Source organism: Mytilus edulis, chromosome 2 (genome assembly GCF_963676685.1).
Source record: "Mytilus edulis chromosome 2, xbMytEdul2.2, whole genome shotgun sequence".
Lineage (NCBI taxonomy): Eukaryota > Metazoa > Mollusca > Bivalvia > Mytilida > Mytilidae > Mytilus > Mytilus edulis.
In genome coordinates, this window is record NC_092345.1 from 85,921 (window position 1) to 113,391 (window position 27,471).

Here is a 27,471-nt window from a genome sequence, read left to right on the forward strand (position 1 = left end):
ATTTAAGCTGGTCATCTCCGAGTGAATGTAAACCAGCAATGGTATTGACATAACGATCAAAGTATGAAACTAATATCAGTTAGTACTAAAAGCCATACTTACAAACTAATGAAATGTCTTTATCAATCAGCTGGGTTTTCAACAATACATTATATGGAAAAGACTGATTTCCTACATTAATAAGATAAACTAGATGCAACAATTGTTTATCCGTGTTAAAGTTAGAATATCATAAAAATCTAATAAGGAGATAAACATAAAAGTAAATATAGAAGTAAGCACACGAATGCCAAAAGGTACAAAACCGTGTGCGTCGATTCCTTAAAGGGAACCTTTGACATGACAATGATTGCTTGCATCATACACCACATGAAAAAGTTCAATAATAAAATTACCGAACTATGAGGTAAATTCAAAACAGAAAGACCTTAATCAAATGGTAAAATAAAAAATAAAAACCAATCAAACGAATGGATAAAAACTGTCATATTCCTGACTTGGAACCGGCATTTTCTTATGTAGAAAACTGAAAGACTAAACCTGGTTTTGTGGCTAGCTTAATCAAAATATCACTATCGGGAATAGAACAAAAAAGGTAACTTACACTGCAGATAAGACCACTTTTCCTATATTCGAAGACCTGATACGGCACAAAATGTCGATACCGAATTAAAAAACAGACGGATCGTATCGCCCAACTGATTCGTGATTGCAAGTTTTTAAGTGTCAATTTCAGTCATTCTTCCTTATTACTCTGTAAGGGTAGTTTCTGTGTCTGGAATACACACTTTTTCATGAGGTCCGTATAGTGTGAACATGCTATAGCCTAATGTATAGATCATGTAAAAGCGATTATTAATTTTGAATTATTTAGCGAAAGAACATCAAGTATATACTGTGGATTCATACATTTTCATGCCTACCAAATTTCTAGAAATGAGGAAAACTTCCCTATTCGGTGATATGCTATATTATGTATACAAATTGAAAGAAATGTATAAACGTCCAATTTACAGAGAAAATGTACAATCCATGCTTATAAACTCAGCCCTAATTGTACATGCAAGTATAGTTTCATATTCATATTTCATTACATTGATATTTTTTAACGACAACAAATTCTTTTATTCAAGTATTTCCTGATATATAAATGATAGGTAGACCAGGTCGCATATTTAGGGTCCCTGTGTTTTTAACAGCCTCACTTTACAAATGAAAAAATCAAAAGATTTAAATCTCCCTTAGTGTTACCTACATATATTGAAATTACCAATACAAGTACATGATAAGCATCATTTTATTACACAACCTATATGACACTTATCCGATTAACTGACTTTCATGTGTTGATTATTTTGCATTGAACACTATATTTTTGATTGATAAAAATGAATCATATAATTCAAATTAGAATAATTTCCAGTTCAAATGACCTGGACATTTTCAGCAACGATCAACTGTACGAATTATAGCAAAAGACCATCAATATCATATGCAACAACAATAAAGTAAAGAAAAACTACATACTGTTCTTAACTCTGCGAGAGTCAGCGGAACAAATAAAGGCAACAACAGTTTACCGCTGTTGAAATAACCCTAACTTGACCCATTAAGAAGTCTCCTGAATAGTTGACTGTATGTTTATGATCCGTTCCTATTTCGTATACTTATAATTACTTACTGCATTAGAATATCGTAATTTGCTTTCAGTATTTTAATTTGCTGGGCTGGGGTGTAGCTACCGGGGTATCTATGGCAGTACTGTACGGATTGTATGATGATATGAACGGTGAACGACTATCTACAGAAATGTCAGCTCTATACAATACAGTCCACAGAACCGTTTGGGGTGCGTGTGTAGCATGGGTTATATTTGCCTGTGCAACAGGTTATGGAGGTAATTATATGATTTACAATCAGACTTAGTTATACTATTGAGATAGTATAAATGTACATAAAACAAGTTGCAATTTAAGTGTTGTTTTTTTAATAGAATGATATAATATCTTGGGAATGTTGGAGGTCATAGTTCGGTCCATAAGGGAAACATCGAAATTGCAAATCCAACCTTTGGGTGACAAGCTTCTATTTTGAATCATAAAACTCAATATTTAGGTTGACAAATAATTTTTCCCCTGATTTCTTATTAAACTGTATAAACTAGCCCATGAATATAAATCACGTGAGCTCCCGATGTGTTGTTCAACGTGAAGCTTGATCAATGAAACTGGTGGGCTGTTTGTTTCAAGTTTTTTGTTGTGCTTTGGAATTTATTTAAGTAAAAAAAAGGAATAAAATAAGGAATCGTATGATGTATTATCTATCTCTTTAAATATCGATCTTTTATAATATCCAGATAGAAACTGGTCGTCCCAAATATGGGCCAGAAGTTTCTATTTTTTCTATATGGACAGGGCTAGGAATTCCTACGGCTCCAACCAAATCTTTGTAAAGACCATGAGACGTCAGAGCAATCTCACACTGATTCAACTCATAGAACGCACATCATAAAGGCTGATGTGAAACATTAACCTTTATATCTGGATTTGTAAAATGTCATATTATCATGAAAGGGTTTTATACAACTGAGTAGAACTGACATTAGCTCTTTCTTTCAGGATTTGTTGACGTCTTATAATAATGGAAGGGTTGTATATCACTAAGAGGAACTGACATTAGCTCTTTGTTTCAGGATTTGTTGACGTCTTATAATAATGGAAGGGTTGTATATCACTAAGAGGAACTAACATTAGCTCTTTGTTTCAGGATTTGTTGACTTCTTATAATAATGGAAGGGTTGTATATCACTAAGAGGAACTGACATTAGCTCTTTGTTTCAGGATTTGTTAACGTCATATTATCGTGGAAGGGTTTTATACAACTGAGTAGATCTAACATTTACTCTTTGTTTCAGGATTTGTTAATGTAATTTTATCGTGGAAGGGTTTTATACCCCTCAGCAGACTGACATACATGGCATACCTTGTACATATTATAATCATGATGCACTATATAATGTCATACCAGAGAATGTTTCATTTGACTGACAGTGAATATGTGAGTTGTTTTCTTTATATTATATCACTGCATCGATGTTGGCAAACTAACAGTAATGTTGGGAATACAATAATCCACAAATGCCATGCTTAGCCACATGTACCTGAATATTGATACAGATGTCTAACCATAACCGTTGAAATGACAGTCTTGATTAGATAAGATACAAAAATATAAAACAACACGTTTAATAATTTAATGCGTCCGAAGCGCTTTTCTGGATTTACCTTCATCAGGAACGCTCAATGCCAAACATTTGAAATCCGAAGATGTATAAGTACCGAAAATCGTTGAAGAGCTATATGTTAAAAATACCTAAAATAAATAGCCAAATTCATCTAAAGCCAACTTTGCCTGAGGGAGTTGAAACCTTAGTTTCATAATAATTTCAAAATTTATAACCGAACAATTTTAGTAAAGTTTGTTTAATCATGTCAGTACCGAAGCACTGACTACTGAGCTGATGATACCCTCGGGGACTGATAGTCCACCAGCAGAGGTATCGACCCAGTGATGTAAAAATATAAAACAACACGTTTAATAATTTATTGCGTCCGAAGCGCTTTTCTGGATTTACCTTCATCAGGAACGCTCAATGCCAAACATTTGAAATCCGAAGATGTATAAGTACCGAAAATCGTTGAAGAGCTATATGTTAAAAATACCTAAAATAAATAGCCAAATTCATCTAAAGCCAACTTTGCCTGAGGGAGTTGAAACCTTAGTTTCATAATAATTTCAAAATTTATAACCGAACAATTTTAGTAAAGTTTGTTTAATCATGTCAGTACCGAAGCACTGACTACTGAGCTGATGATACCCTCGGGGACTGATAGTCCACCAGCAGAGGTATCGACCCAGTGATGTAAAAATATAAAACAACACGTTTAATAATTTATTGCGTCCGAAGCGCTTTTCTGGATTTACCTTCATCAGGAACGCTCAATGCCAAACATTTGAAATCCGAAGATGTATAAGTACCGAAAATCGTTGAAGAGCTATATGTTAAAAATACCTAAAATAAATAGCCAAATTCATCTAAAGCCAACTTTATTTACTTATACTCTACAAAAGTAGAGTATAAGTAAATAATATTGATTGAAGAGAAAAAAATCATAGTTGACAATAAATAGCTCAATACTAGACATGCATTCACACCAAAATCTAAACACGAAAACCTTTACATTTTATTACTATTTAGAAAAAAAGCTAGTTAACAATATGTACCTCAATACTAGACATGCTTTCACAGCCAAAAATAGAAACTAATTTGACACATTTTAATGATAGGTAATTTTTTTTTTTTTTTTTTTTTTTTTTTATTATTGCCAAGATATTTTTTTTTTTTTTTTTTTTTTTTTTTTTTTTTTTTTAAATTATACATACTTTATTGAAAACTTTCACATTTGTTAGTTTGATACAGAAAGTACCGGTACCTTATCCCGGCCTCGTTAAACATTAGATTGTATATTTAGAAAAATTGTTAGTAATTATTTCAATATTGATCAATAAAGTGAGAATTTTATTTAAGAGAGAATGTGAGAGGAGAAGAGAAAATAATAAATAATTAAAACACAAATACAAAACAAAAAACAAAAATAAAAACTAGAGAAAAAAAAAAAAAAATAAAAAATAGAAGGTCCTTGAAATTTGGAATTTGGCAGCAGTATTTTTTTTGGCAACATTAAATAGATTTGGCAAAGTTGGTTTTCCATTGTAAATAATTCATACAAACACAAAATAGATATTAGAGAATGTATATGCATCTAAGGCACAAAACAAGAACAAAAGACAATAAACAACATATAACAGTATATTAAATAAAAACATATATGATGGTGTGGAAAGGCTAAAATAAAATGCACAATAACATTACATAGGGTAATGCTAATTAAGTTGCTTAAGTGAAAATTATTCTAATAATGGAAGCCAGGGGTCCCAGTAGAGGTTGGCAATGTGAAGAGGCTTTGTTTTAAAAAATATATTCTTTTCTAGTATTAGATTTTCTTTTAGATAGTTTTTCAGCCCTGCAAAATTTACTTGATTTTCACACAGTTTTGTTCTATAGATAAAGAATTTGATAAAAGTATTATTAAGTTTTTTATTTTATTATTTTCTGTTTTTCCTAAATTTCCAAATAAAATTATATCCATGTTAAATGGAATAATTATTTGTGTTTGGTTATAAATCCAGTCCATGAGTCTTAACCACAGATCTGCTATTTTATGGCATGTCCAAAATATGTGTTCAATATCTTCAGTAACTTCACTGCAGAAAGTACATTTATCGCTTTGTTTTATTTTTATCTTAAATAAAAATTTATTTGTGCCCAATATTCTGTGTATTATTCTATATTGGAACCAGTGGAGTTTTGAGCTTTTTGTGGAGTAAAAAGACATATTATGCACAGTTTTCCAATCAAAATTTTTGTTGAGTGTTAAGGACCATTTTTCTTCACATCTAAGTTTAGTACTGCTTTTTTCAAATAAAACATTATACATATCTTTCGAGCCTTTTCTTGATAAAAAAAATATTCTTATATTATTTGGCATAATTGGTCCTAGTGTTTTATAACAATTGTTTATAGATATATAGTTTTTTAAAGCCTTTTTATATGATTTTATTGATGAAATGACCCCATTATAAGTAAGAAAGTTTGACTTAATTTTATAAATGTTTTGTATCAAAAAGATCCCTTTATCTATCCAGTCTTTATAGAAAATGGATGTTGTTCCTATTTTTATGTTTTCATTATTCCAGAGCGAATCTGATAAAAACTCCTCTTCATTTTTTGGTATGAATTTATTTTGTAAATCTGTCCAAGCTTTAAAAACTTCTTCCCAAAAAGGGTTTTTACATCTTTTTGTTGGGCCTAAATAAACAAGGTTTTCAATACTAATTTTTTCAGTACTTTCTAATAGCTTATTTAGTTTTGGGTTGTTTTTCAACAACCGTCTTATCCAAGTTAGTTTCAATCCTTTTATATATTTGTCAATATCTATCATTTTCAGCCCTCCTAATTTGTGTTCAGAACATAATATTTCTCTTTTTATCTTGTCAGGTTTGTTTTCCCAAATAAATGAATAAATTTTGTCAGTTAATTGTTTTAAAGTATTTTTGTATGGTGCTTGTAATGTTAAAAACAGATGGTTCAATTTTGAAATAATTAGTGTCTTAATGATAGTTATTTTTCCAACTGGTGTTAATGTTTGTTTAGACCAAATTTTTATTATATTTTCAATTTCTTTAATTCTTGGACCATAATTCAACAGTTCCATTTCATGCAAATTGACAGAAAAGTTTATTCCTAGTAATGTAAACCTACTGGAACCCCATTCCAATCCCCATTTTACACACATTGTGTCTTGACTATATTTTTTTTTGCCTATCCACACCACCTTTGTTTTGTCCAAGTTCATATGGAGACCAGACATTTCAGCATATTTTTGGAGTAAGCGAAGAGATGCATCTAGAGATTCAGGTGTACCGTCAAGTATTATTGATGTGTCATCTGCGTATTGGGAGATAAGATATTCTGTGTCATCAATTTTAATTCCTTTAATTTCTTTGTTTTTTCTGATTAAAATTCCTAGAATTTCAGCACATAAAAGAAAAATATAAGGTGATAAAGGATCCCCTTGTCTACAGCCTCTTTGAATCTGAAAGAAATCTGATAAAAAACAGTTTTGGGATACTGATGAGCTTATATTTGTGTAAAAAGTCTTTATCCAAAGTTTTATAGAGGGTCCAAAATTGAAAAAGTCTAATACTTCATTTATGAATTTCCATGATACCGAATCAAAAGCTTTTTCAAAATCTATGAGAAGGAGAAGACCTGGCAAATCATTTACCTCAGTATAGAATAAAATATCATATATGAGACGAGTGTTTTCTCCAATATATCTTCCAGGAATAAAACCTGTCTGATCATTGCTAATAATAATGGGTAGAACAGATTTTATACGCTCTGCTATACAACTTGATGCTAGTTTATATGTTGTATTCAAAAGACTTATTGGTCGCCAATTTTTCATAAACTGTCTAGGTTTATCACCTTTTGGTAAACAAGTAATAATACCCTGTTTTTGAGTTATTGATAATTCCCCCCTTTTGTAACCATAAATTATAGATCTGAAAACAAATTTTCCTACATTTATCCAAAAGAATTTAAAGAACTCATTTGTAAAGCCATCTGACCCTGGACTTTTCTCATTTTTCATTCTACGCATAGCTGTTGTCAATTCATTATAAGTTATCTCCCCCTCTAAAGATTCTTTTAAAGTATCATTTAATTTTTTAATATCAGAATCAGGTATTTCACTATTAAGATTTACTTCACTCAAGCTTTCTGTTTTAGTATACAGTTTTTTATAGTAATTTTTGGCCTCTTCTAATATTTTATCTTGTTTACAAATTGTCTCCCCTTTTTCATTAACTAGTTTGGGGATGGTTTTATTTATAAAATGTTTAGTTTCCATATTCAAAAAAAAACTAGATGGCTTTTCCCCTTCTTCAATCCATTGCATTTTTGACCTGATATAGTATCCCCTCATTTTTTCTTTCCTTATTATTCTAAGATCAGATTTATGGTGTTCAATTTCATTTAATATTTCCTCTGTTAAGATGCTTTCCTCTAATTTCTGAATTTTTTCTGATAATATTTTTTCCTCTTTATCTCTTTCCTTCTTTTTATAAGATGCATAGGAAATAGTTTTTCCTCTGATTTCTGTAAGTAATATTTCTAAAAAAAGTTGGTCATTTATTGTAAAGTGGATGTCTAAATCATTAATTTCTTCTAACGTTTCTCTATTATATATTAATGATGCATATTGGTCTTTTACTTTAAGTATAGTGTCTTTTATAGTTTTGGAGTATTCAATATCATGTAAAAGTGAGTTGTTAAATTTCCATAATCCTTTTCCAAGTATGAAATCATTCATCTTCAGATTTAATATTATTGGGGAGTGATCTGATCTATAGCTGTTGTGATTTTGTACATCAACTACATTTTGATTAAGGTCTTGGGATATTAAAAAGAAGTCTAATCTTGCTTGTTTTATGGGATTAGCTTTTCTCCATGTGAACTGTTTTAAATCTGGATTAATTTCCCTAAAGGGGTCTGTTAAATTATAAAGATCTTTTAAGTCTAGAACTTTCTCCTTAGCTTTTGGGTTATTAATATTTTGATAATTATATGTATCAAGACTTTGGTTTTGTACTAAATTATAGTCTCCAGTTATAACAACTGATGGATTGTTTAAAGTTTCTATCATTCCACTCAGTTTTATATAAAAATCTGGTGTATCTTTGTTTGGACCATATAAGGTTATTAGGGTCATTCGCTTTCCTTCGATTTCCATATCAATTCCTAACAAATTTCCTTGATCATCTTTTTTTACTTTATGTATTTTATACTCAAAGTTTGTTGTCAATAAAATTGCTACCCCTCTTTGATTTGTAGCAAATGAATTAAATATGCACTCTCCTCCCCATAGATTTTTTATTGATATTTCATCATTTTCTGAAAAATGTGTATCTTGTAAGCAATATATATTACAGTTTTTTGATTTAAGATAATCAAAAACATCTCTTCGCTTCTCTATTGAATTAAGACCTTAACAGTTGTATGAGAGAAATTTTATACTATTATTACTCATTTTCAAATGATATTTCTATTTTAAAAAACAAAATATGTATTTTGTTAAATGCATAAAAGAAAACCCAAGAAAAAACTCATACAGCTGTGTACTTAAAGTGTGTGAATGTGAAAATATCTTTGAGATGTCTGATCTCACCTGCCATGTCTGAGAAGAATTCAAATTGTAACCAGAATACACCAACAATGCTGCATAATATATTATACATTACTGTGCCAATAACATGAAATAGAGAAAAAAGACATACAATTTGTAAAATGTAAAAATAGAAAGAAGAAAAAAATGAGATCATATATAATCAAAAAGAGACAAAGCAAGAAAATCAAATGGTTAAAAACAAATTATGTTGTTCAAAAAGCAACATATCCACTATTGTTCTATTTTCTTTTAAATAACAGAAATGATGTTCTCTATGTGTAATATCTTTATCATTAAAACTAGCTAGAGATGATTATCTCCCTTACATCATAAATCAATATAATGATTTGTGAGAGTCATTGATTGATATGATAGTTAACTTAGTCATTTAAATATATATATATATATATATTTCTTATATTAATTTATCCAAATATATATCCAAATACATTGTAGTAAAGTTAAAAGTTAAAGATAATGAAGAAAAACAATTTATTTCTTTTTTATATCAAAAATCAGACATCTATGTATGATTTGTGTGTACAGAGATTTTACTCTTTTGCCCAGCTGTATATGTTTTAGAGAGAAAGAAAGCTGGTACTTTATGCATTCAGGTTCATAGTTTGTTTACCCGGTACTGAATATTTCTTATCTTAAAACAATATATAGTTTGATTTTGACCAGACTATAAATAGTGCAAGTATATATGTAGTCAAGAAACTTGCAAAGTAGTGGCTCTTGTCAAATGCACATGTTAAACCTAAGTACAGCAAAATAGCACTAAATAGTTAAAGTGAAAGCTAAACATACAGCATAAGGAAGCATTAAATTATGTTAGAGCAATGAATAGAATTTCAAAAATCCTGTTAAAACTAATAATTCTAACAGTATATTTTTGTACATTTGAACATACATGTATCAAGGAGGAACATGGTTGGTACATACAGTACTATGTAGTCTTAATTTTGATAAAAGGGTGCAGATGCTGATGTAAAACATACTAGGTAAAGAAAATTTAAAGTTTGAAATATCAACAATTTAGTCCAAAGAATATATCCCTTTCAAATTCCAAAACACTACAGATTTAACACTTTGTGTTTGTTTGATTTAAGGCGTGTTGTTGGGTTGTTGTCCCTGTAGTTCAAATCTCACAGGATTGGTCATTATGAAAGCACTAAATATTAGAATGCTAAAATATTGATCTAAGTTTATTTCTTTACTCATCTATAGATAATTTTTACATCATTTTTTTTCCTTTTTTAAAACATCTGTTTTTATAATGGACTCATAAGGCATTTTCTTCAGTATTCGGGTCTTCCTGTATGTACCAAAGAAAGATGATAAGTAACACATGTATTTATGGTTTAAACTAAAGAAAAGAAAAAATTAAGCTTAAATAATAAGACTATGAAACTAACATGCAGTCTATGTATATATACATTGTACTTTATGATTGCAACTTCAAACAAAAGCATAAATGAAAATAAAGCACACAAGCAAAAAACAGATGCACAAGCAAAAACAAATTCAAAGCAGCAATATACTTACTGACAAGCAAGTCCTACAAAAGATTGAACAAATTTAATATGTATAAGTTGTATGATAAGTATTTCAGTCATAGAAACAACAAAGAAAAGCACAATATACTATCGTGTAGCCTGTATTTACAGTTTCCATAACTAGTCACAGTCATACATGTACTCGTATCATCTCACACAATTAATTGTTTTGCGCGTGTTCCACACATCCTTTGAGTTGAGTCGTGTTTCTAGGACCAGGACTATGCCTCTTACTTTTATTCTGGTTTGTAATTTCTCGTCATTTCTTATTTTAAATGCAGCTTTTGCGAGATCATTTCGTGCCTCTTTCATTATGACAGGTAAATCATCAACTATTCTGATTTTTTTATTTGCAACTTTGTATGCATTTTGCATTATCACTTGTTTGTCTTCGTAATGCATAAATCTCACAATAATAGCATCTGGTCTTTTTTGGCCAACAACTGGGGCTCTTGATGGGATCCTGTGGGCATTTGCAAGGGGGAAACTCTCTGCTTTGAACTTTTCTATTCCCAAATCTTTCACAAAGAAATTGTCTACAACTTGCCATATGTTTTCATCTTGTTTTTGTCTTATACCGTAAATGAGAATATTGTATTTACGCTCATGTTTCTCAAGAAAAAGTTGATTTTCTTTCAATGCGAAAAGTTTGTCGTCAAGGTTTTTTTTCAGACATTCCATTTTTTCCATTTCTAGAGTATTGAGTTGTGACTCTATGTGCCCTATACCTCTCTCTAGCTCGTTATGATCTGTTCTAAGCTTTTCCACCTCAGTTTGTGTAGTACTAAGATCTGACCTTACTTGCACCACATCTGACTTGACCTCAGTAATTAGATGTGTTAGGTTTTGTTCGACAGAGTCTAGCCTTGATGTAAAGAGTGTTACCTTTGAATCAATACCCATGACAACAGACTTAAGATCGGCAATAGCTTCTAAAGTTGTCATATTATCGTGTAGTACCTGACAAGTCCCGATGTAAACAATCAATGTTCTCACATCTGATGTTGATTATGTAATCATATAATCATATAATTAAAGATATTTACACATTATTCTGAATTAAAGCAGACGTAATTTTTAAGTTGTCAACTGTTTACATTGTTTTTTCCCAACAAATTACTTTTTCCTAGTGGACATATTACTTTTTTCTTTAGCTAGTAAATTTCGTGGGTGCCGCCATGACAGGGGCAGATAACCAAGATATTCTGGGCAGATAGGTAATTTTGGCAAAATAAAAAGCAATGCTAAATTGAGATACTCTGACAATAAGCATACACACTCAGACAAAAAGTCTGTATATGACAACCATTTACTTAAAACCCAACACTTTATTGTAATAAGACTAGACACATGTACCTGGATATCGATACGTGGTCTGGATGTTAATAAGTGGTATATAATAAACGAGATTCACTTGTTGTCGAGTATCGAGTTGCGAGTTAAGAAAATCGAGTTGCAAGTTAAGAAAGTCGAGTTGCGAGTTACGAAAGTCGAGATGCGAGTTACAAAAGTCGAGTTGCGAGTTACAAAAGTCGAGTTGCGAGTTACAAAAGTCGAGTTGCGAGTTACGAAAGTCGAGTTTCGAGTTACGAAAGTCGAGTTGCGAGTTACGAAAGTCGAGTTGCGAGTTACGAAAGTCGAGTTGCGAGTTACGAAAGTCGAGTTGCGAGTTACGAAAGTCGAGTTGCGAGTTACGAAAGTCGAGTTTCGAGTTACGAAAGTCGAGTTGCGAGTTACGAAAGTCGAGTTGCGAGTTACGAAAGTCGAGTTGCGAGTTACGAAAGTCGAGTTGCGAGTTACGAAAGTCGAGTTGCGAGTTACGAAAGTCGAGTTGCGAGTTACGAAAGTCGAGTTGCGAGTTAAGAAAGTCGAGTTGCGAGTTACGAAAGTCGAGTTGCGAGTTACAAAATTCGAGTTGCGAGTTACAAAAGTCGAGTTGCGAGTTACAAAATTCGAGTTGCGAGTTACAAAAGTCGAGTTGCGAGTTACAAAAGTCGAGTTGCGAGTTACGAAAGTCGAGTTGCGAGTAACAAAAGTTGAGTTGCGAGTTAAAAAAATCGAGTTGCGAGTTAAGAAAGTCGAGTTGCGAGTTACAAAAGTCGAATTGCGTAAAAATGTGGAAACTAAAATATTTCAATTTTTTGGTGTAACTGATAACATTTCGGAATGATGATTTCTTATAGAATTGTATATAGTGTTGTTGATTATTTTTGTGGTTTGGACTCTATCTGAGTCTCTTGTAAAAATAAAATGGACTAGACAATCACTACGTTTAGTATTTTCTGAAGAAGCAGATAGCCTTTTGAAATACAGCAGATGGCTTGCATTTTAATTATTTTTAAATTTCATACATAGCACCGTCGTATTAAACGTAAAGGGACATAGCAACTAAACTATATTTCATATATGTAAAACACCCCTTCTGCAGATTTCGTTTAAAGTGGGCTTTTTGGGGCAGCTGCGGAGCCGGGCAATATTCGTTAGGGACCGCAAAATTTATTGTTTGTCAGTGACACTCAAAATTGAGGATGTTAAAATTATATATGTCTTATGCATTGGCTAGAAATGAAGGGGATATGATGGGCGTGAATAAAACCATTTTAAACACGCCGCGTTTTTGTGTCTGACCAATTTCAGGAACCTTTAGCATTTGTTGCTCTTGTATACATTTTAATTTTGGTTCATCTTTATATTTAGCAGCATAGAATGGCGTCTACATTCTTTATCTATCTATATTGTGTTTCAGCCTGCTCAGGGCTCCCTCTAGGTGTGTGATTTTTCGCTGTGTTAATGACGCTAATGACCTTTGGTTGAATTGTATATTTTGATTTGGTTGCTGTCTTTTTGACTCATTCCCAATTTTTATTCTTTATGTTATAAATGTAGCTGTCAAAGATACTATTGTAAAAACTATATTTGCGCCATTTACAGGTAAGATTTAATTGGAAAGTATAAAATGATTATTGCTACATCGTGATTTCATACGTATTTTTTTTTAAAGTCAGTGGCAGATCCAGAAATTTTCATAAGTGGGGGCCCACTGACTGACCTAAGAGGGGGCCCGCTCCAGTCACGCTTCAGTGAATCCCTATATAAGCAAACACTTTTTTTCCCCAAAAAAGGGGGGCCCTGGCCCCGCCCCCTCCTAAATCCGCCTCTGAAAGTATTGGGTAACTTATTAAACTGAGTCACTTAGGTTTAAACTTGAGTTATATAGACGTGTCCACATGTTTGATATTGTCAATTATAAGTTATTTTAAACTTAATTAAATTAAACATCAACCCAACAATGTTAGATCTGTAAATTTGCTTTCGCAAATTTTTGGTTCTTCCCTCGCCGGGATTCGAACCCATGCTACTGTGATATCGTGACACCAAATCGCCTGCACTATATATGTAGGACTCGGAACCGCGATGGTACTCCGAACCGCGATGGTCACGCTGAAGTGCGATGGTCTACGCTAAAGTGCGATGGTTAACACGCTGAAGTGCGATGGTAACATTGTGACGTTAACTTGTTGATATTTACGCTGAAGTGCGATGGTGGTTACGCTGTAGTGCGATGGCCAAGTTAAGACTTTGAGTAAAAGCAAAATGCACAATGGCTGTTGTAATAAAATAACACCATTAATATTTGGCTGCTAGCCTCTTATTTGGAAGATGTTTTAACTTCTGTTTAGATCAAACCAAAGACTTTAATTTTTGTTTTAATCTAATTTTTCAAGTCTGTAATTATTCTCACATTTTTCTTCAATTTATGTATACATGCTAGAGGTATAGGGGAGGGTTGAGATCTCACAAACATGTTTAACCCCGCCGCATTTTTGCGCCTGTCCTAAGTCAGGAGCCTCTGGCCTTTGTTAGTCTTGTATTATTTTAATTTTAGTTTCTTGTGTACAATTTGGAAATTAGTATGGCGTTCATTATCACTGAACTAGTATATATTTGTTTAGGGGCCAGTTGAAGGACGCCTCCGTGTGCGGGAATTTCTCGCTACATTGAAGACCTGTTGGTGACCTTCTGCTGTTGTATTTTTCTATGGTCGGGTTGTTGTCTCTTTGGCACATTCCCCATTTCCATTCTCAATTTTATGTTGTACCTTGAATGTCGGAACAGTATCCACGAAGTAAAAATATCGACAAGTTTTACTAATAGCGAAGCTTGTCAATTATTTCACGTAAAACAAAGATGAGGATGATAAATTGGGAAGTACACATAGGGTTTAGTCAGGTTAATTGCTGTCTGACATGTTTTAGACTGAAACTATAAAAAAAACCAAGAGCGACGGTGTTCTTTCAAAACAAAAACAAATATCTCGGGAATAAAACAACATTATATGAACTTGATATAGAAAAATCATTGAAACATTGCTAATACTATCATATTTTTTTTGATTTTTAAATTGCCCACATAAAATCATTTGACGCTTACCGTAAGATAAATTAAAATTATTATTTAGATTAGTATACTGTATTTATCGTACAAACAGCCTGCGGCATAATTCAGAATACTGGTTAGCCCATTTTGTGACCAAGTTCATCTTTCTGCCGCTTTGCTGCCTAAAATGTTTTAACATATTTTTTAACCCCAATATGTAATGCTTAAAACTGTTCGGGACTTTAATTGTTTGTTTCTTTCTCATATTTCCTTACTTTTATTTGTTAGCATGAAACCTTCATCTACAAAACCCTATTCTTCTGCCTGTGAATCCATGTTGTATTTTGAAAACGTCATATTATTCAAACGTCATAAACAAAACCATCGCACTTCAGCGAAAGGACCATCGTACTTCGGTGTGGACCATCGCACTTCAGCGTGGACCATCGTACTTCGGTGTGGACCATCGCACTTCAGCGTGGACCATCGCACTTCAGCGTGACCATCGCACTTCAGCGTCCCCATCGCACCTCCGAGTCCTACATATATATATGTTATAGAGTAAAATTACTTGGATTGTAAGATGATGAAGTTCGCAATTTGAATATTGCTTATAGTGATTTTTTGTATAGCTCTCCCTTTCCATTCTTAAAAAGTCAATATACATTTTAAACCTAGATACTTATAATTGTAAACACATTCTATTATATCTTTTTCGCAATACAAATATTCTTTTAAAATTTTTCAAGGTTTGTTAAACATATTAACTTTGGTTTTAGATAGAGTGACCTCTAAACACTCGTGTTTGAAAGACTTGCCTTGGAACTAGACAAAAAATAACAAGATCCTCTGCATACATGAGGCACTCAATTTTGCGGTCATTTATATCAACAGCATCTAGGGTTTCATTTAATGCATCCGGTTAAATTCTTTTATAAAAATCTTAAAAAGGTTGGGATTCAAAATATCCCCTTCGTTTACTTCAATTTGGGAATACAAATTAGAAGTAAGCACATTATCTATTTTCGCACATAATTCACTTTTATTATACATATCTGTCACGATTGCATGGAAATTACTACCTATGTTTGGCGGCAAAAACACACGTTTTTCAAAACGATGGATGTAATAATGAAAACGGAAAATATCGATCTTCAATCGGATTTAAAAAGTCTATATATATATATATAGATGTAGTTTTAAAAAGATTAATCTTATTTGAATCGATCTTTTTTCAAGGTTTAAATGTTTAGATCGATCGCTTTTGTCAGGTGAATGTTAATATATATTCAGATATGAAAATAAATCTGCGCATGTTCGGCGTGTTTAAAAATGATGGATGGAATACGAAAAGTAAACATAGATTCGGCTATTTTTTTTATTATCTTCTAAATCAATAAGTTTTATTTGTTTGCTGCAAGTCCTCATCTTCAAACGCATTGGTCGTTCGTTATTTATTGATAGATATATAGTTTACACACATATCTTAGTTTAATGACTTGTGATGTACGATCCAAAATAATGATTAATAAGTCCATACGAAATTCCAATGAGCAAACTATTTTCTCAATGATTTTGCAATGTGTTACAGTTTGCGCGAGATGCAGAATTTCCTTTACTATTCTATTTTTAGGATTATTTGTTTACGAAAGGTAATTTATGGTCAGATCGGTTCTTTTTTTGTTGTAGTGTAAACGCATTGAATTAAATAAGATCGATCTCGTCCATTAAGGATACATTATTTTTTTTAAATGCTTCCAGAACTTAACTTATATTAGACTCTAATAAATAAGTATCACATAAACTGTTTCAAATCCCACAATCACGGGAATAACTAAGTTCAGGTGCATGCATGTTTTGTTTATCAAATGTGAATCAAACCTGAAAATTCGGTGAAAACAATATTTTTTTAACTCGCAACTCGACTTTCTTAACTCGCAACTCGACTTTTGTAACTCGCATCTCGACTTTTGTAACTCGCAACTCGACTTTCTTAACTCGCAACTCGACTTTTGTAACTCGCAACTCTACTTTCGTAACTCGCAACTCGACTTTCGTAACTCGCAACTCGACTTTCCTAACTCGCAACTCGACTTTCCTAACTCGCAACTCGAAATTATTATACCAATATCATAGAACAAAAAAAGAGCAACAGCAGTAAATTATGGAAGCACCTACATACTGTCAGCGGTACCGACAATCATACCAGTATAAAAATCATAAGTGATTGTAACAATAAGGAAATTTTAGAACCAAAAGGCATTGCTGATGTTTTTAATGCTTATTTCACAAATATCACAGATAATCTTAATATAGATCAAAACATTAACAATTCTAGTAGTTGTTTTAACAAACTTGGTGATTTTATATCGGGTCATGTACCAGATGACGTGTATTTTTCTATACCACTTATGAGTTATGATTTTGTGTGTTTACAACTAAAAGCACTAGATGAATCAAAAGCAACAGGCCTTGATACCATAAGTGCAAAATTTTTAAAGATGTCTTCTCATGCTATTTCACTACCATTTTGTCATATTTTTAATTTGAGTATCAAAAAATGTATTTTTCCATCCTCATTTAAACTGGCAAAAGTCATACCAGTTTATAAGAACAAAGGCTCAAAACAGGATGTTTTTAATTATAGACCAATTGCAATTTTACCACTCATTTCTAAAATCCTTGAAAAACATGTGAAAACACACTTAGTAAATTATCTTAATAAATACAAGTTATTGTATAGAATGCAGTCAGGCTTTCGTGCAAACCATTCTTGTCAAACTGCTTTAACAGCTTTAACAGCTTTAATAGATAAATGGCTTAAAGCCATTGATGATGGCGATCTTGTTGGAGCAGTATTTCTAGATCTAGCAAAAGCCTTTGATCTTCTCAATCATGAACTGCTTATTCAAAAATTAAACAAATACAAATTAGCTTATACTTCATTACGTTGGTTTACATCATATTTGGCTGACAGATATCAGAAAGTATCTATTTCAAATACATTATCAGACGTACAAAAACAAAAAACGGGTGTACCTCAAGGATCTGTATTAGGACCGGTGTTGTTTTTAATTTTTATTAATGATCTTCCTTTGTCTAATCCTAATCATAACACCGATTTATTTGCTGATGATAGCACCATATCAGTCATTGGACAAAACAAAAGTTGCATCAGTCAAAAACTTAATACGGTTTTACAAGATATTTTTCGCTGGTGTGATGACAATAACATGGCTGTAAATGTATCTAAAACGAAAGCTATATGCATTGGATCTAAACAAAAGCTTTCCGTTACATCAAATGAAAACATTAATCTTGCTTTAAATGGACAACAAATTCTAGAAAGTACATGTGAAAAAGTTCTAGGTGTTTTTATTGATGCATCTCTATCTTGGTCTTCTCATATCGATTATATAATAAAAAAAAGTTAACTCTTCTTTAGCTTTACTAAAAAGGATAAAGAAATATTTAAATCATAAAGCTAGACAAATGTACTATAACGCTTACGTTTTACCTCACTTAGATTATTGTTGTTCAATATGGGGAAACTGTAATAACTTTCTATTAGATAGTTTACTAAAACTGCAAAAAAGGGCAGCAAGAATAATTTTAGACGAACATGATTACACCAAACCTTCAAGAGAATTATTTCACGAATGTAACATTGTGCCAATCACACAAAGAATACTTTATCACAAATCATTACTAATGTATAAGGCAAAACATGGCTTAGCTCCAGAATATATGTCCAGTCTTATTGTATCAGCTTCTGCAAACCAAAAATATAATACGAGATTTTCATCCTCAGATAATTTTATTATTCCAAAACCAAATACAGAGTTGTATAAGTCTAGTTTCTCGTACAATGGACCAAAAGTGTGGAATGCTCTTCCTAATTCAATAAAAAAATCAAATACAGTATCCGAATTTAAACATAAATACAAATCTATGTACTTTTAACATTACCATCATATTTTTACTGTAATGCCATATCATAATTGTTTATTGTATTTTAAAATTGTACATAATCTTTATTTACCATTATTATTGATGCATTGTTTATTTGTAATGTAATTATTATTGTATTAAGAGAGCCTTATTGAAAATTGGTGTAATCCAAATGAGTTACTCTCTCTAAATAAAGATATTATTATTATTATTATTATACTCTCGTAACTCGCAACTCGACTTTTGTAACTCGCAACTCGACTTTTGTAACTCGCAACTCGACTTTCGTAACTCGCAACTCGACTTTCGTAACTCACAACTCGACTTTCGTAACTCGCAACTCGACTTTTGTAACTCGAAACTCGACTTGCTTAACTCGCAACTCGACTTTCTTAACTCGCAACTTGCAACTCGACGATAAGAAACCCTCATAATAAACCTGGGTATCTATAAGTGATTTATCCTGAATCTTGATTGTATATTGAAATAATTGATGGCATTATACCGAGATGAACATTTCAAATTTGTAAAACGTAAATATTTTATATATTTTTTCAGATTTATCAATTCCTTGGTAATCTAGGTTTGTCCTACATGGCAGCTTTTGTGACATCGATGGCATTTGAATCACCAATGATGGGACTAGAAAGAGTACTCCTTAAGAAAGAAGAACGCAAACGATAAATCGCTGGCATTTGAATCACCAATGATTGGACTAGAAAGAGTACTTCTTAAGAATGACGATAATCGAGAACATTTTTGTTCCAACTTTTTAAAATCTTCAAAATGATTTAAAAAAATACTTTGGATTGTGTCCACGTTAAAATATTTTGACTTAAATCTTTGTTCATTGATTAAGATTGAATATGTCTTATAATCTTTTTGATTTCGAGATTGTACGAAAAACCACAAATTAAAAAATAAGTTATCGTGGTTCTAATCATGAGGAATATGAGTTATTTTTACCGTATGGAATTGTCATCAATAATATATACTGTTTTAATACTGTTTTTGTCATGTGTGTGCCCTTTATTATTTATAAGCATATCAACATCTGGCATATTTCTGCATTTGACTGTAATGTTATGGTTGTGGGTGAAATACTTTGTTCTCAACTAAAATAGTATCTTAATCTGTGTTTTGCTGTAATAAGCATTGTGAATAAGTGTCATAAAAAGAGAGGCAAAGGATGTCAAAGGGGACTGTAAACAGACAATGCTATGGCAAAAAAAAAGACAGAGAACAGTATACAAAACAACAGAAAATCCAACGCTGAGCAACACGTACAATGCACAAGACTAGTCCTAATATTTTGTGGAGGGAAGCTATAATTAGAGAACGGGAACCAATTTTAGACATTCGTACAGTCAGATAAGGGTGTCACTAAATCCCTCCTTCACTTTGGCAGGGGCATAAATAACTAGACATGCTTTGCAAACAGTCTCTTGAATATGAATAGGACAATGAACATATGTCAGACAGAAACTTAATGCATCTTCATACAATGAATGAAGCATCCATGTCATCTACTTTCGGGATTATAAAGCTTTTTACAAATTGTTTACTCTTTCCACAGCCACCAAATGATAATCCCAGTCTTGTACTCGGTCATAGTGGGAGAACAAAAACACTGAAACTAAGTTTTTCGTGTGTTTGTATAACAATCCTCAATCATAGTTATATGATTATATATATATAATAATAAAAACTAGAGGCTCTTAAGAGCCTGTGTCGCTCACCTTGGTCTATGTGCATATTAAACAAAGGACACAGATGGATTCATGACAAAATTGTGTTTTGGTGATGGTGATGTGTTTGTAGATCTTACTTAACTGAACATTCTTGCTTCTTACAATTATATCAATTTATAATGAGCTTGGCCCATTAGTTACAGAGGAAAATATTTTGTTAAAATTTACAAAAAATTTACAAAATTATTAAAAATTGACTTTAAAGGACAATAACTCCTTAAGGGGTCAACTGACCTTTTTGGTCATGTTGACTTATTTGTGGATCTTACTTTGCTGAACATTATTGCTGTTTACAGTTTATCTCTATCTATAATAATATTCAAGATAATAACCAAAAACAGCAAAATTTCCTTAGTACATTTCCGATTCAGGGGCAGCAACCCAACAACCAGTTGTCGGATTCATCTGAAAATTTCAGGGCAGATAGATCTTGACTTGCAAAACAAATTAACCCCCATGTCTGAATTGCTATTTATGCTTTGATTTCAGAGTTATAAGCCAAAATCTACATTTTACACCTATGTTCTATTTTTAGCCATGGTGGCCATCTTGGTTGGTTGGTTGGTAGGGTCACCGCACACATTTTTTAAAACTAGATACCTCAATGATGATTATGGCCAAGTATGGTTAAATTTAGACCAGTAGTTTTAGAGAAGATTATTGTAAAAGATTCGAAAAAATTAGGAAAAATTGGTAAAAAATGACTATAAAGTGCAATAACTCCTTAAGGGGTCAACTGACCATTTAAGTCATACTGACTTATTTGTAGATCTTACTTTGTAGAACATTATTGCTGTTTGCAGTTTATCTCTATCTATAATAATATTCAAGATAATAGCCAAAAAACGGTATAATTTCCTTAAAATTTCCAATTCAGGGGCAGCAACCCAAAAACCGGTTGTCAGATTGGTCTGAATATTTCAGGAAAGACAGATCTTTACCTGATAAACAATTTTACCCATGTCAGATTTGCTCTAAATGCTTTGGTTTCAGAGTTATAAGCCAAAATCTACATTTTACCCCTATGTTCTATTTTTAGCCATGGCAGCCATCTTGGTTAGTTGGCCGGGTTACGCCACACATTTTTTAAACTAGATACCCCAATGATGATTGTGGCCAAGTTTGGTTTAATTTGGCCCAGTAGTTTCAGAGAAGATTTTTGTAAAAGCTAACGACGGATGCAAAGTGATGAGAAAAGCTCACTTGAACCTTTGGGCCAGGGGAGCTAAAAAGGATATGGGTTATCAATCCATGAGACATAATCTTCTGTAAAATAGTTCCTGAGGCTAACACATGGACACAGTAGGGTTGAGCACTATCAAAGGATTCGCTTTGAAGATGGCATATTTTTGTATAAACGAGAATGTGTCCATAGTACATGGATGCCCCATCTGCACTATGATTTTCTATGTTCACTGAACCGTAAAAAATGGGGTAAAAACTCATTTGGCATTCAAATTAGAAAGATCCTATCATAGGAAACATGTGTACTAAGTTTTAAGTTGATTAAACTTCAACTTTATCAAAAACAACCTTGACCAGAAACTTAAACCTGAAGCTGGGCAGACTAACAGACGAACAAACGATTGAACAGACACACAAACCAGAATACATAATGCCCATAAATTGGATATAAAACTAGAGGCTCTAAAGAGCCTGTGTCGCTTACCTTGGTCTATGTGAATATTAAACAAAGGAAGCAGATGGATTCATGACAAAATAGTTTTTTTGGTGATGGTGATGTGTTTGTACATCTTACTTTACTGAACATTCTTGCTGCTTACAATTATCTCTATCTATAATGAACTTGGCCCAGTAGTTTCAGTGGAAAATGTTATTAAAATTTTACAAATTTTATGAAAAATTGTAAAAAATTGACTATAAAGGACAATAACTCCTTAAGGGGTCAATTGACCATTTCGGTCATCGGGACTTATTTGTAAATCTTACTTTGCTAAATATTATTGCTGTTTACAGTATATCTCTATCTTTAAAAATATTCAAGATAATAACCAAAACAGCAAAATTTCCTTAAAATTACCAATTCAGGGGCAGCAACCCAACTAAGGGTTGTCTGATTCAAATGAAAATTTCGGGGCAGATAGATCTTGACCTGATAAACATTTTACCCCATGAAAGATTTGCTCTAAATGCTTTGGTTTTTGAGTTAAAAGGCCAAAACGGCATTTTACCCCTATGTTCTATTTTTAGCCATGGCGGCCATCTCGGTTGGTTGGCCGGGTCACCGAACACATTTTTTAAACTAGATACCCTAATGATGCTTGTGGTCAAGTTTGGTTAAATTTGGCCCAGTAGTTTCAGAGGACAAGATTTTTGTAAAAGTTAACGACGCCGGACGCCGGACGACGACAGACGACGGATGCCGGACGCCAAGTGATGAGGAAAGCTCACTTGGCCCTTTGGACCAGGTGAGCTAAAAAGGGACAGAAGGAGAATTATAGACAGAAACTATTAGTAATCTCCAGCAGTGAGCGCTTGGCAGGGCACATTAATTGTATAGCCCTGGATTTATAACATTTCTCTTTATAACAGATGACTAATGGCATAATAAACATAGAAAAACTTCAGGTGTGCATCAATATTATTGTCTTTCATTAAAAAATAAAAGCCTTTATTTCTAATTCAAATGATTTAATTATCATTTTAAAGTACATAAAATTACATTTGACAAAATGTCAACAACAAAACAATCTATACATAATAAATATTCACTATGAACAAAATACTACTCTCAGTAGTAAAGATTGTATGTCAAAACATGCACATCCCAACTAATCATCAAGCTTGTATATATAAAGTGAGTTACAATTACATCAAAATAATACACATACAGTAATTCAACAGATAAGAAAGATCTCTGTATGGAATACCAGTGTTATCTTAAACAAGAACACCTAAAATGTCTTGCCTGCCTAATCAACTATGAATGATGTTATGTTGAAAGTCCAAAAGATAAAGTTTTACTACAAATATCCCATAAACTGATCACAATTAACGATTCATCAAAATGAGGTCAAGATCACATCAACCAAACTAGACAGACATGTATACCATACTTCACAATCATTCCATATGGAAATATACCAAACTAGACAGACATGTATACCATACTTTCCAATCATTCCATATGGAAATATACCAAACTGTGAAAACTTAATATTAAACAATGAACCATGAAAACAATGTCAAGGTTAGATAAACCCTAGCAAACAGACTGTAATACCATAAATAATTCCAGGAATCAAATACAGTTGACATTATTGCTTATAGTGTCTTAGACACAGACATATCTAGGAATACATTGACCAATGAACAATGAAAATGAGGTAACAGTCAGATGAAACTTTCCAGATTGATGTACACCACATAAAGCTAACTAACTACTTACAGTATTTGAGAAAGGTAACTTTAACCTTAATCACTGATCCATAAGATGAGGTTGTGGACAGAAGGAAACCTGGTAGCGTAAGGTATCTGAATACAAGATATGAAGCATTACTTAAGGTGTTTTACCTTCAGAAATGTAAAGCTTGAAACAAATAGTAAACACACCAGAAGCTGTCACCTGATAGAAATACACATGTCTCCCATACTGCAACCTTCTTTGCAGGACGCTGTCACCTGATAGAAATACACATGTCTCCCATACTGTAACCTTCTTTGCAAGACACAAAACATAATTTCCCACTTGAAAATCAATAAATCTATGATGAAGTAAATAATGGACTAGAATGTTTTACCCAGGTCAAAGTCCCTACTAAGCTGGCTAAACAACAGGAAGATTTATCCACATACAACTTACTATGTTATCTTGATTTTCTTACAACTCTATGAATAATATACAGCCGAACCAAGTTTTGTTGAGCTCAGTCACCAGTATTTCACCCAACAAAATCAAAACTGGTCCATGCCTTGATTAAATGAATCGTTATAAATAAGTTCATTAAATAAAAGGATTAAGACTATCATGATAAATTGATAATAATTCAATGTAAAGCAGACATCCTAATCAGAGACTGTTCAGAACTTGTCTCTTTCTTGATTTCATTATTTATAGTGACTATTTGTAAATATTTGTGCATACTATTGATTTATTTGTGCATGATTTGCTTCTGTACTTGTGTGTTTAATCATTATGCAGGACAAAAAATATGGAGATTACATACACAATCATAAAGTGTCATATGGAAACAAGGCACACTGTTCAAGGTATCTAGTTTCCACAATCATAAAGTGTCATATGGAAACAAGGCACACTGTTCAGAGTATCTAGTTTCAACAAATCATAAGTGTCATATGGAACCAAGGCACACTGTTCAGAGTATCTAGTTTCCACAAATCATAAGTGTCATATGGAAACAAGGCACACTGTTCAGAGTATCTAGTTTCCACAAATCTCAAACATATTTCAACCAATCTAAATTATGTGACAACAGACTCGCTCTCAAATACTTTAGTCTGGTACCTCTGGACTTCAACATAACGAGATTGGACTGTATTTTGATACTTTAGTCTGGTACCTCTGGACTTCAACATAAAGAGATTGGACTGTATTTTGATACTAGATGGATTATAAATGTTACAAATATTGCACATGTTACAATCTTTTATGTTTTCAATTACAAAAAGTTATCACAACAATATAATTACAAATGAACAGGAAGATGAGATCATGTATATAGGAATCAATGTTTATACAATTTATACACCAGTCATTTATAAATTAACCCAAGATTAATGGTAGATATATATATATGTTTTCATCTTATCATTTATAAATTAACCCAAGATTGATGGTAGATATATATATATGTTTTCATCTTATCATTTATAAATTAACCCAAGATTGATGGTAGATATATATATATGTTTTCATCTTATCATTTATAAATTAACCCAAGATTGATGGTCAATAGATATATATGTTTTCATCTTAGAAAAAAATATGTGTACCTCTTTCAGAATTTACTAAGCAATAAAGGTCTCAAAAATTTATTAATTTAATCAAAACAGGATAGTAATTCTTTGTTAAACAAATCAGCAGAAATTCTCAACTTTATAAAACTATAAAGGAGAGGATAACAATAATAATCACAGAAATCACTGTCATTAATAAACTGTTGACTTAATACAACTCATACATCAGTCATTTATAAATTTACCCATTATTAATGGTAGATATACATCTAAATTATCATCTTAGATAATTGACTACATAATAAAGGTATCAAAAATTTATTTACTTTAATCAAAAAAGGGATAATAATTCTTGGTTAAAGAAAGAAGAAGAAATCATTAACTTTATATTACTTCAGAAGAGATAATTCCAATAATAAAAAAAAACTTGAAAAACCAACAAAAGATATAATGGTCTACCAAACATTATAGATAAGTAGATGTCAATACTGCAAAACAATTATTGATATTCCAATTCAAACTAATCATCAGTAAGCCATTCTAATAATTATTTGCTTTTATCTTAACAGTATAACAACTTATTCAATCATGAGTCATTCTAAAAGCATTGTCATGTTCTTGCAACACAATGTTGAGTTTTGGTTGTTGCCGACATTACTCCTCTCCTCAACAAATCCTGCATTCATATTTTTGTTGAATATTTATAGGGACAACTCAGGGTGAATTATCAAAACCCATCATTTAAAATGGAAAAAAAGTAACTTTGAAGAAAAAATATTTATATAATGCAGGAATAAAAAGGTGATTGCCATACATATCTTCAGTGTTACTAATAAGTAGATATAAGAAGATGCGGTATTAATGCTAATACGGAATAGATATGAACAAAAAGAGTTTGGTAAACAACATATTGGTATTGATTATTTACTGTAAAGGATGATAATTTGAAAGTTATTTATATTTTTTCCCTTTGTGTGAATGCATTTGATTTTCAGTATGACTAGTACCCTCTGATCAGTAGAATGAATACATGATAAGTTTACATATAATTCTGTGCATCAAACAAGCTGTACAATACACACCATAATCTCCCCATAATCTCCCATGATAACAAATAACCCATCACAAATCAATCATATTCATGACTACTCTCCCTTTGTTTTGGAGTTGTTCCCCCTTCTTCAAACTTCTGATTCACTCTGGTGATATTATCATACGCTCCTGACTGTGTTACCCTGCAACATAGCAATATATATTTATCATTATGAAGGTCAAACAATGGATAAAGAAATCAACATGCGATTTTAATTTTACCAATATTGCAAAAAAATCCTAATTCATTCATATAATAAACTGTTATCACAGAGATATGCATCACCTTTTTGTAATTTTGATTATGCAAATGTTGAAATCCAAATAACAATACTCTAACATCTTACACAATTTAGCCAATATTCAAAGTTAATGAACCATGACTGAGTTATATGGCTCAACAATCTCCATGTAAATGAAATGTGCCAATGCTAATACAACTGCATACCAAATTATTATACCATTGATTTATTATAAGTCGTTCCCAAATCTAAATACAAACTATGTAAACTATGTAAAAGTTTCAAAGTCAATGAACCATGAAGAGGGGTGGGGCTTTATAATCTCCATGAAAACAATACTTGCAAATGCCAATAAATTTGCATACCAAATATCATTGACTTAACATAAGCAGTTCATCTTAAACTGATCTAATCACAAACTAATACATGTTAACTAAGATAAGTTTCAAAGTCATTAGACTGTGACTGAGAGGTAAGGCCAAATATTCTCCATGGAAATGAGATGTGCCAAAGCTTATACAGCTGAATACCAATTAACATTGGCCTACCACTAATGGTTCCCCTTGAACTGACCTAATCACAAACTAATACATGATCACTTAAAAAAATCAAAGAGCTGATGTATCAAAGAGCTGATAGCTCTGAGGTGGAAGAAGGTGAATAAAAGGTTACTTGAATTACCATAAAAGCAGCCCCAATAACCCAGCCT

At 32.1% G+C, this 27,471-nt stretch overlaps 2 protein-coding genes across 2 annotated transcripts in view; one reads left to right on the forward strand and one right to left on the reverse strand.

Annotated features, from left to right (window-relative positions):
* LOC139511174 (nose resistant to fluoxetine protein 6-like) overlaps positions 1–19,742 on the forward strand; it is a 37,608-nt gene extending 17,866 nt beyond the window's left edge. The window contains exons 14-16 of the mRNA XM_071297750.1: positions 1,711–1,897; positions 2,915–3,057; positions 19,298–19,742. Coding sequence (XP_071153851.1) covers positions 1,711–1,897; positions 2,915–3,057; positions 19,298–19,423 — 456 coding nt within the window. The 3' untranslated portion in view covers positions 19,424–19,742. The remainder of the gene's footprint in view (positions 1–1,710; positions 1,898–2,914; positions 3,058–19,297) is intronic.
* A 5,579-nt stretch (positions 19,743–25,321) lies between these two features.
* The window catches only part of LOC139511176 (protein GPR107-like), a 70,717-nt gene continuing 68,567 nt past the window's right edge, over positions 25,322–27,471 (reverse strand). Inside the window, exon 15 of the mRNA XM_071297756.1 lies at positions 25,322–26,663. Coding sequence (XP_071153857.1) covers positions 26,558–26,663 — 106 coding nt within the window. The 3' untranslated portion in view covers positions 25,322–26,557. The remainder of the gene's footprint in view (positions 26,664–27,471) is intronic.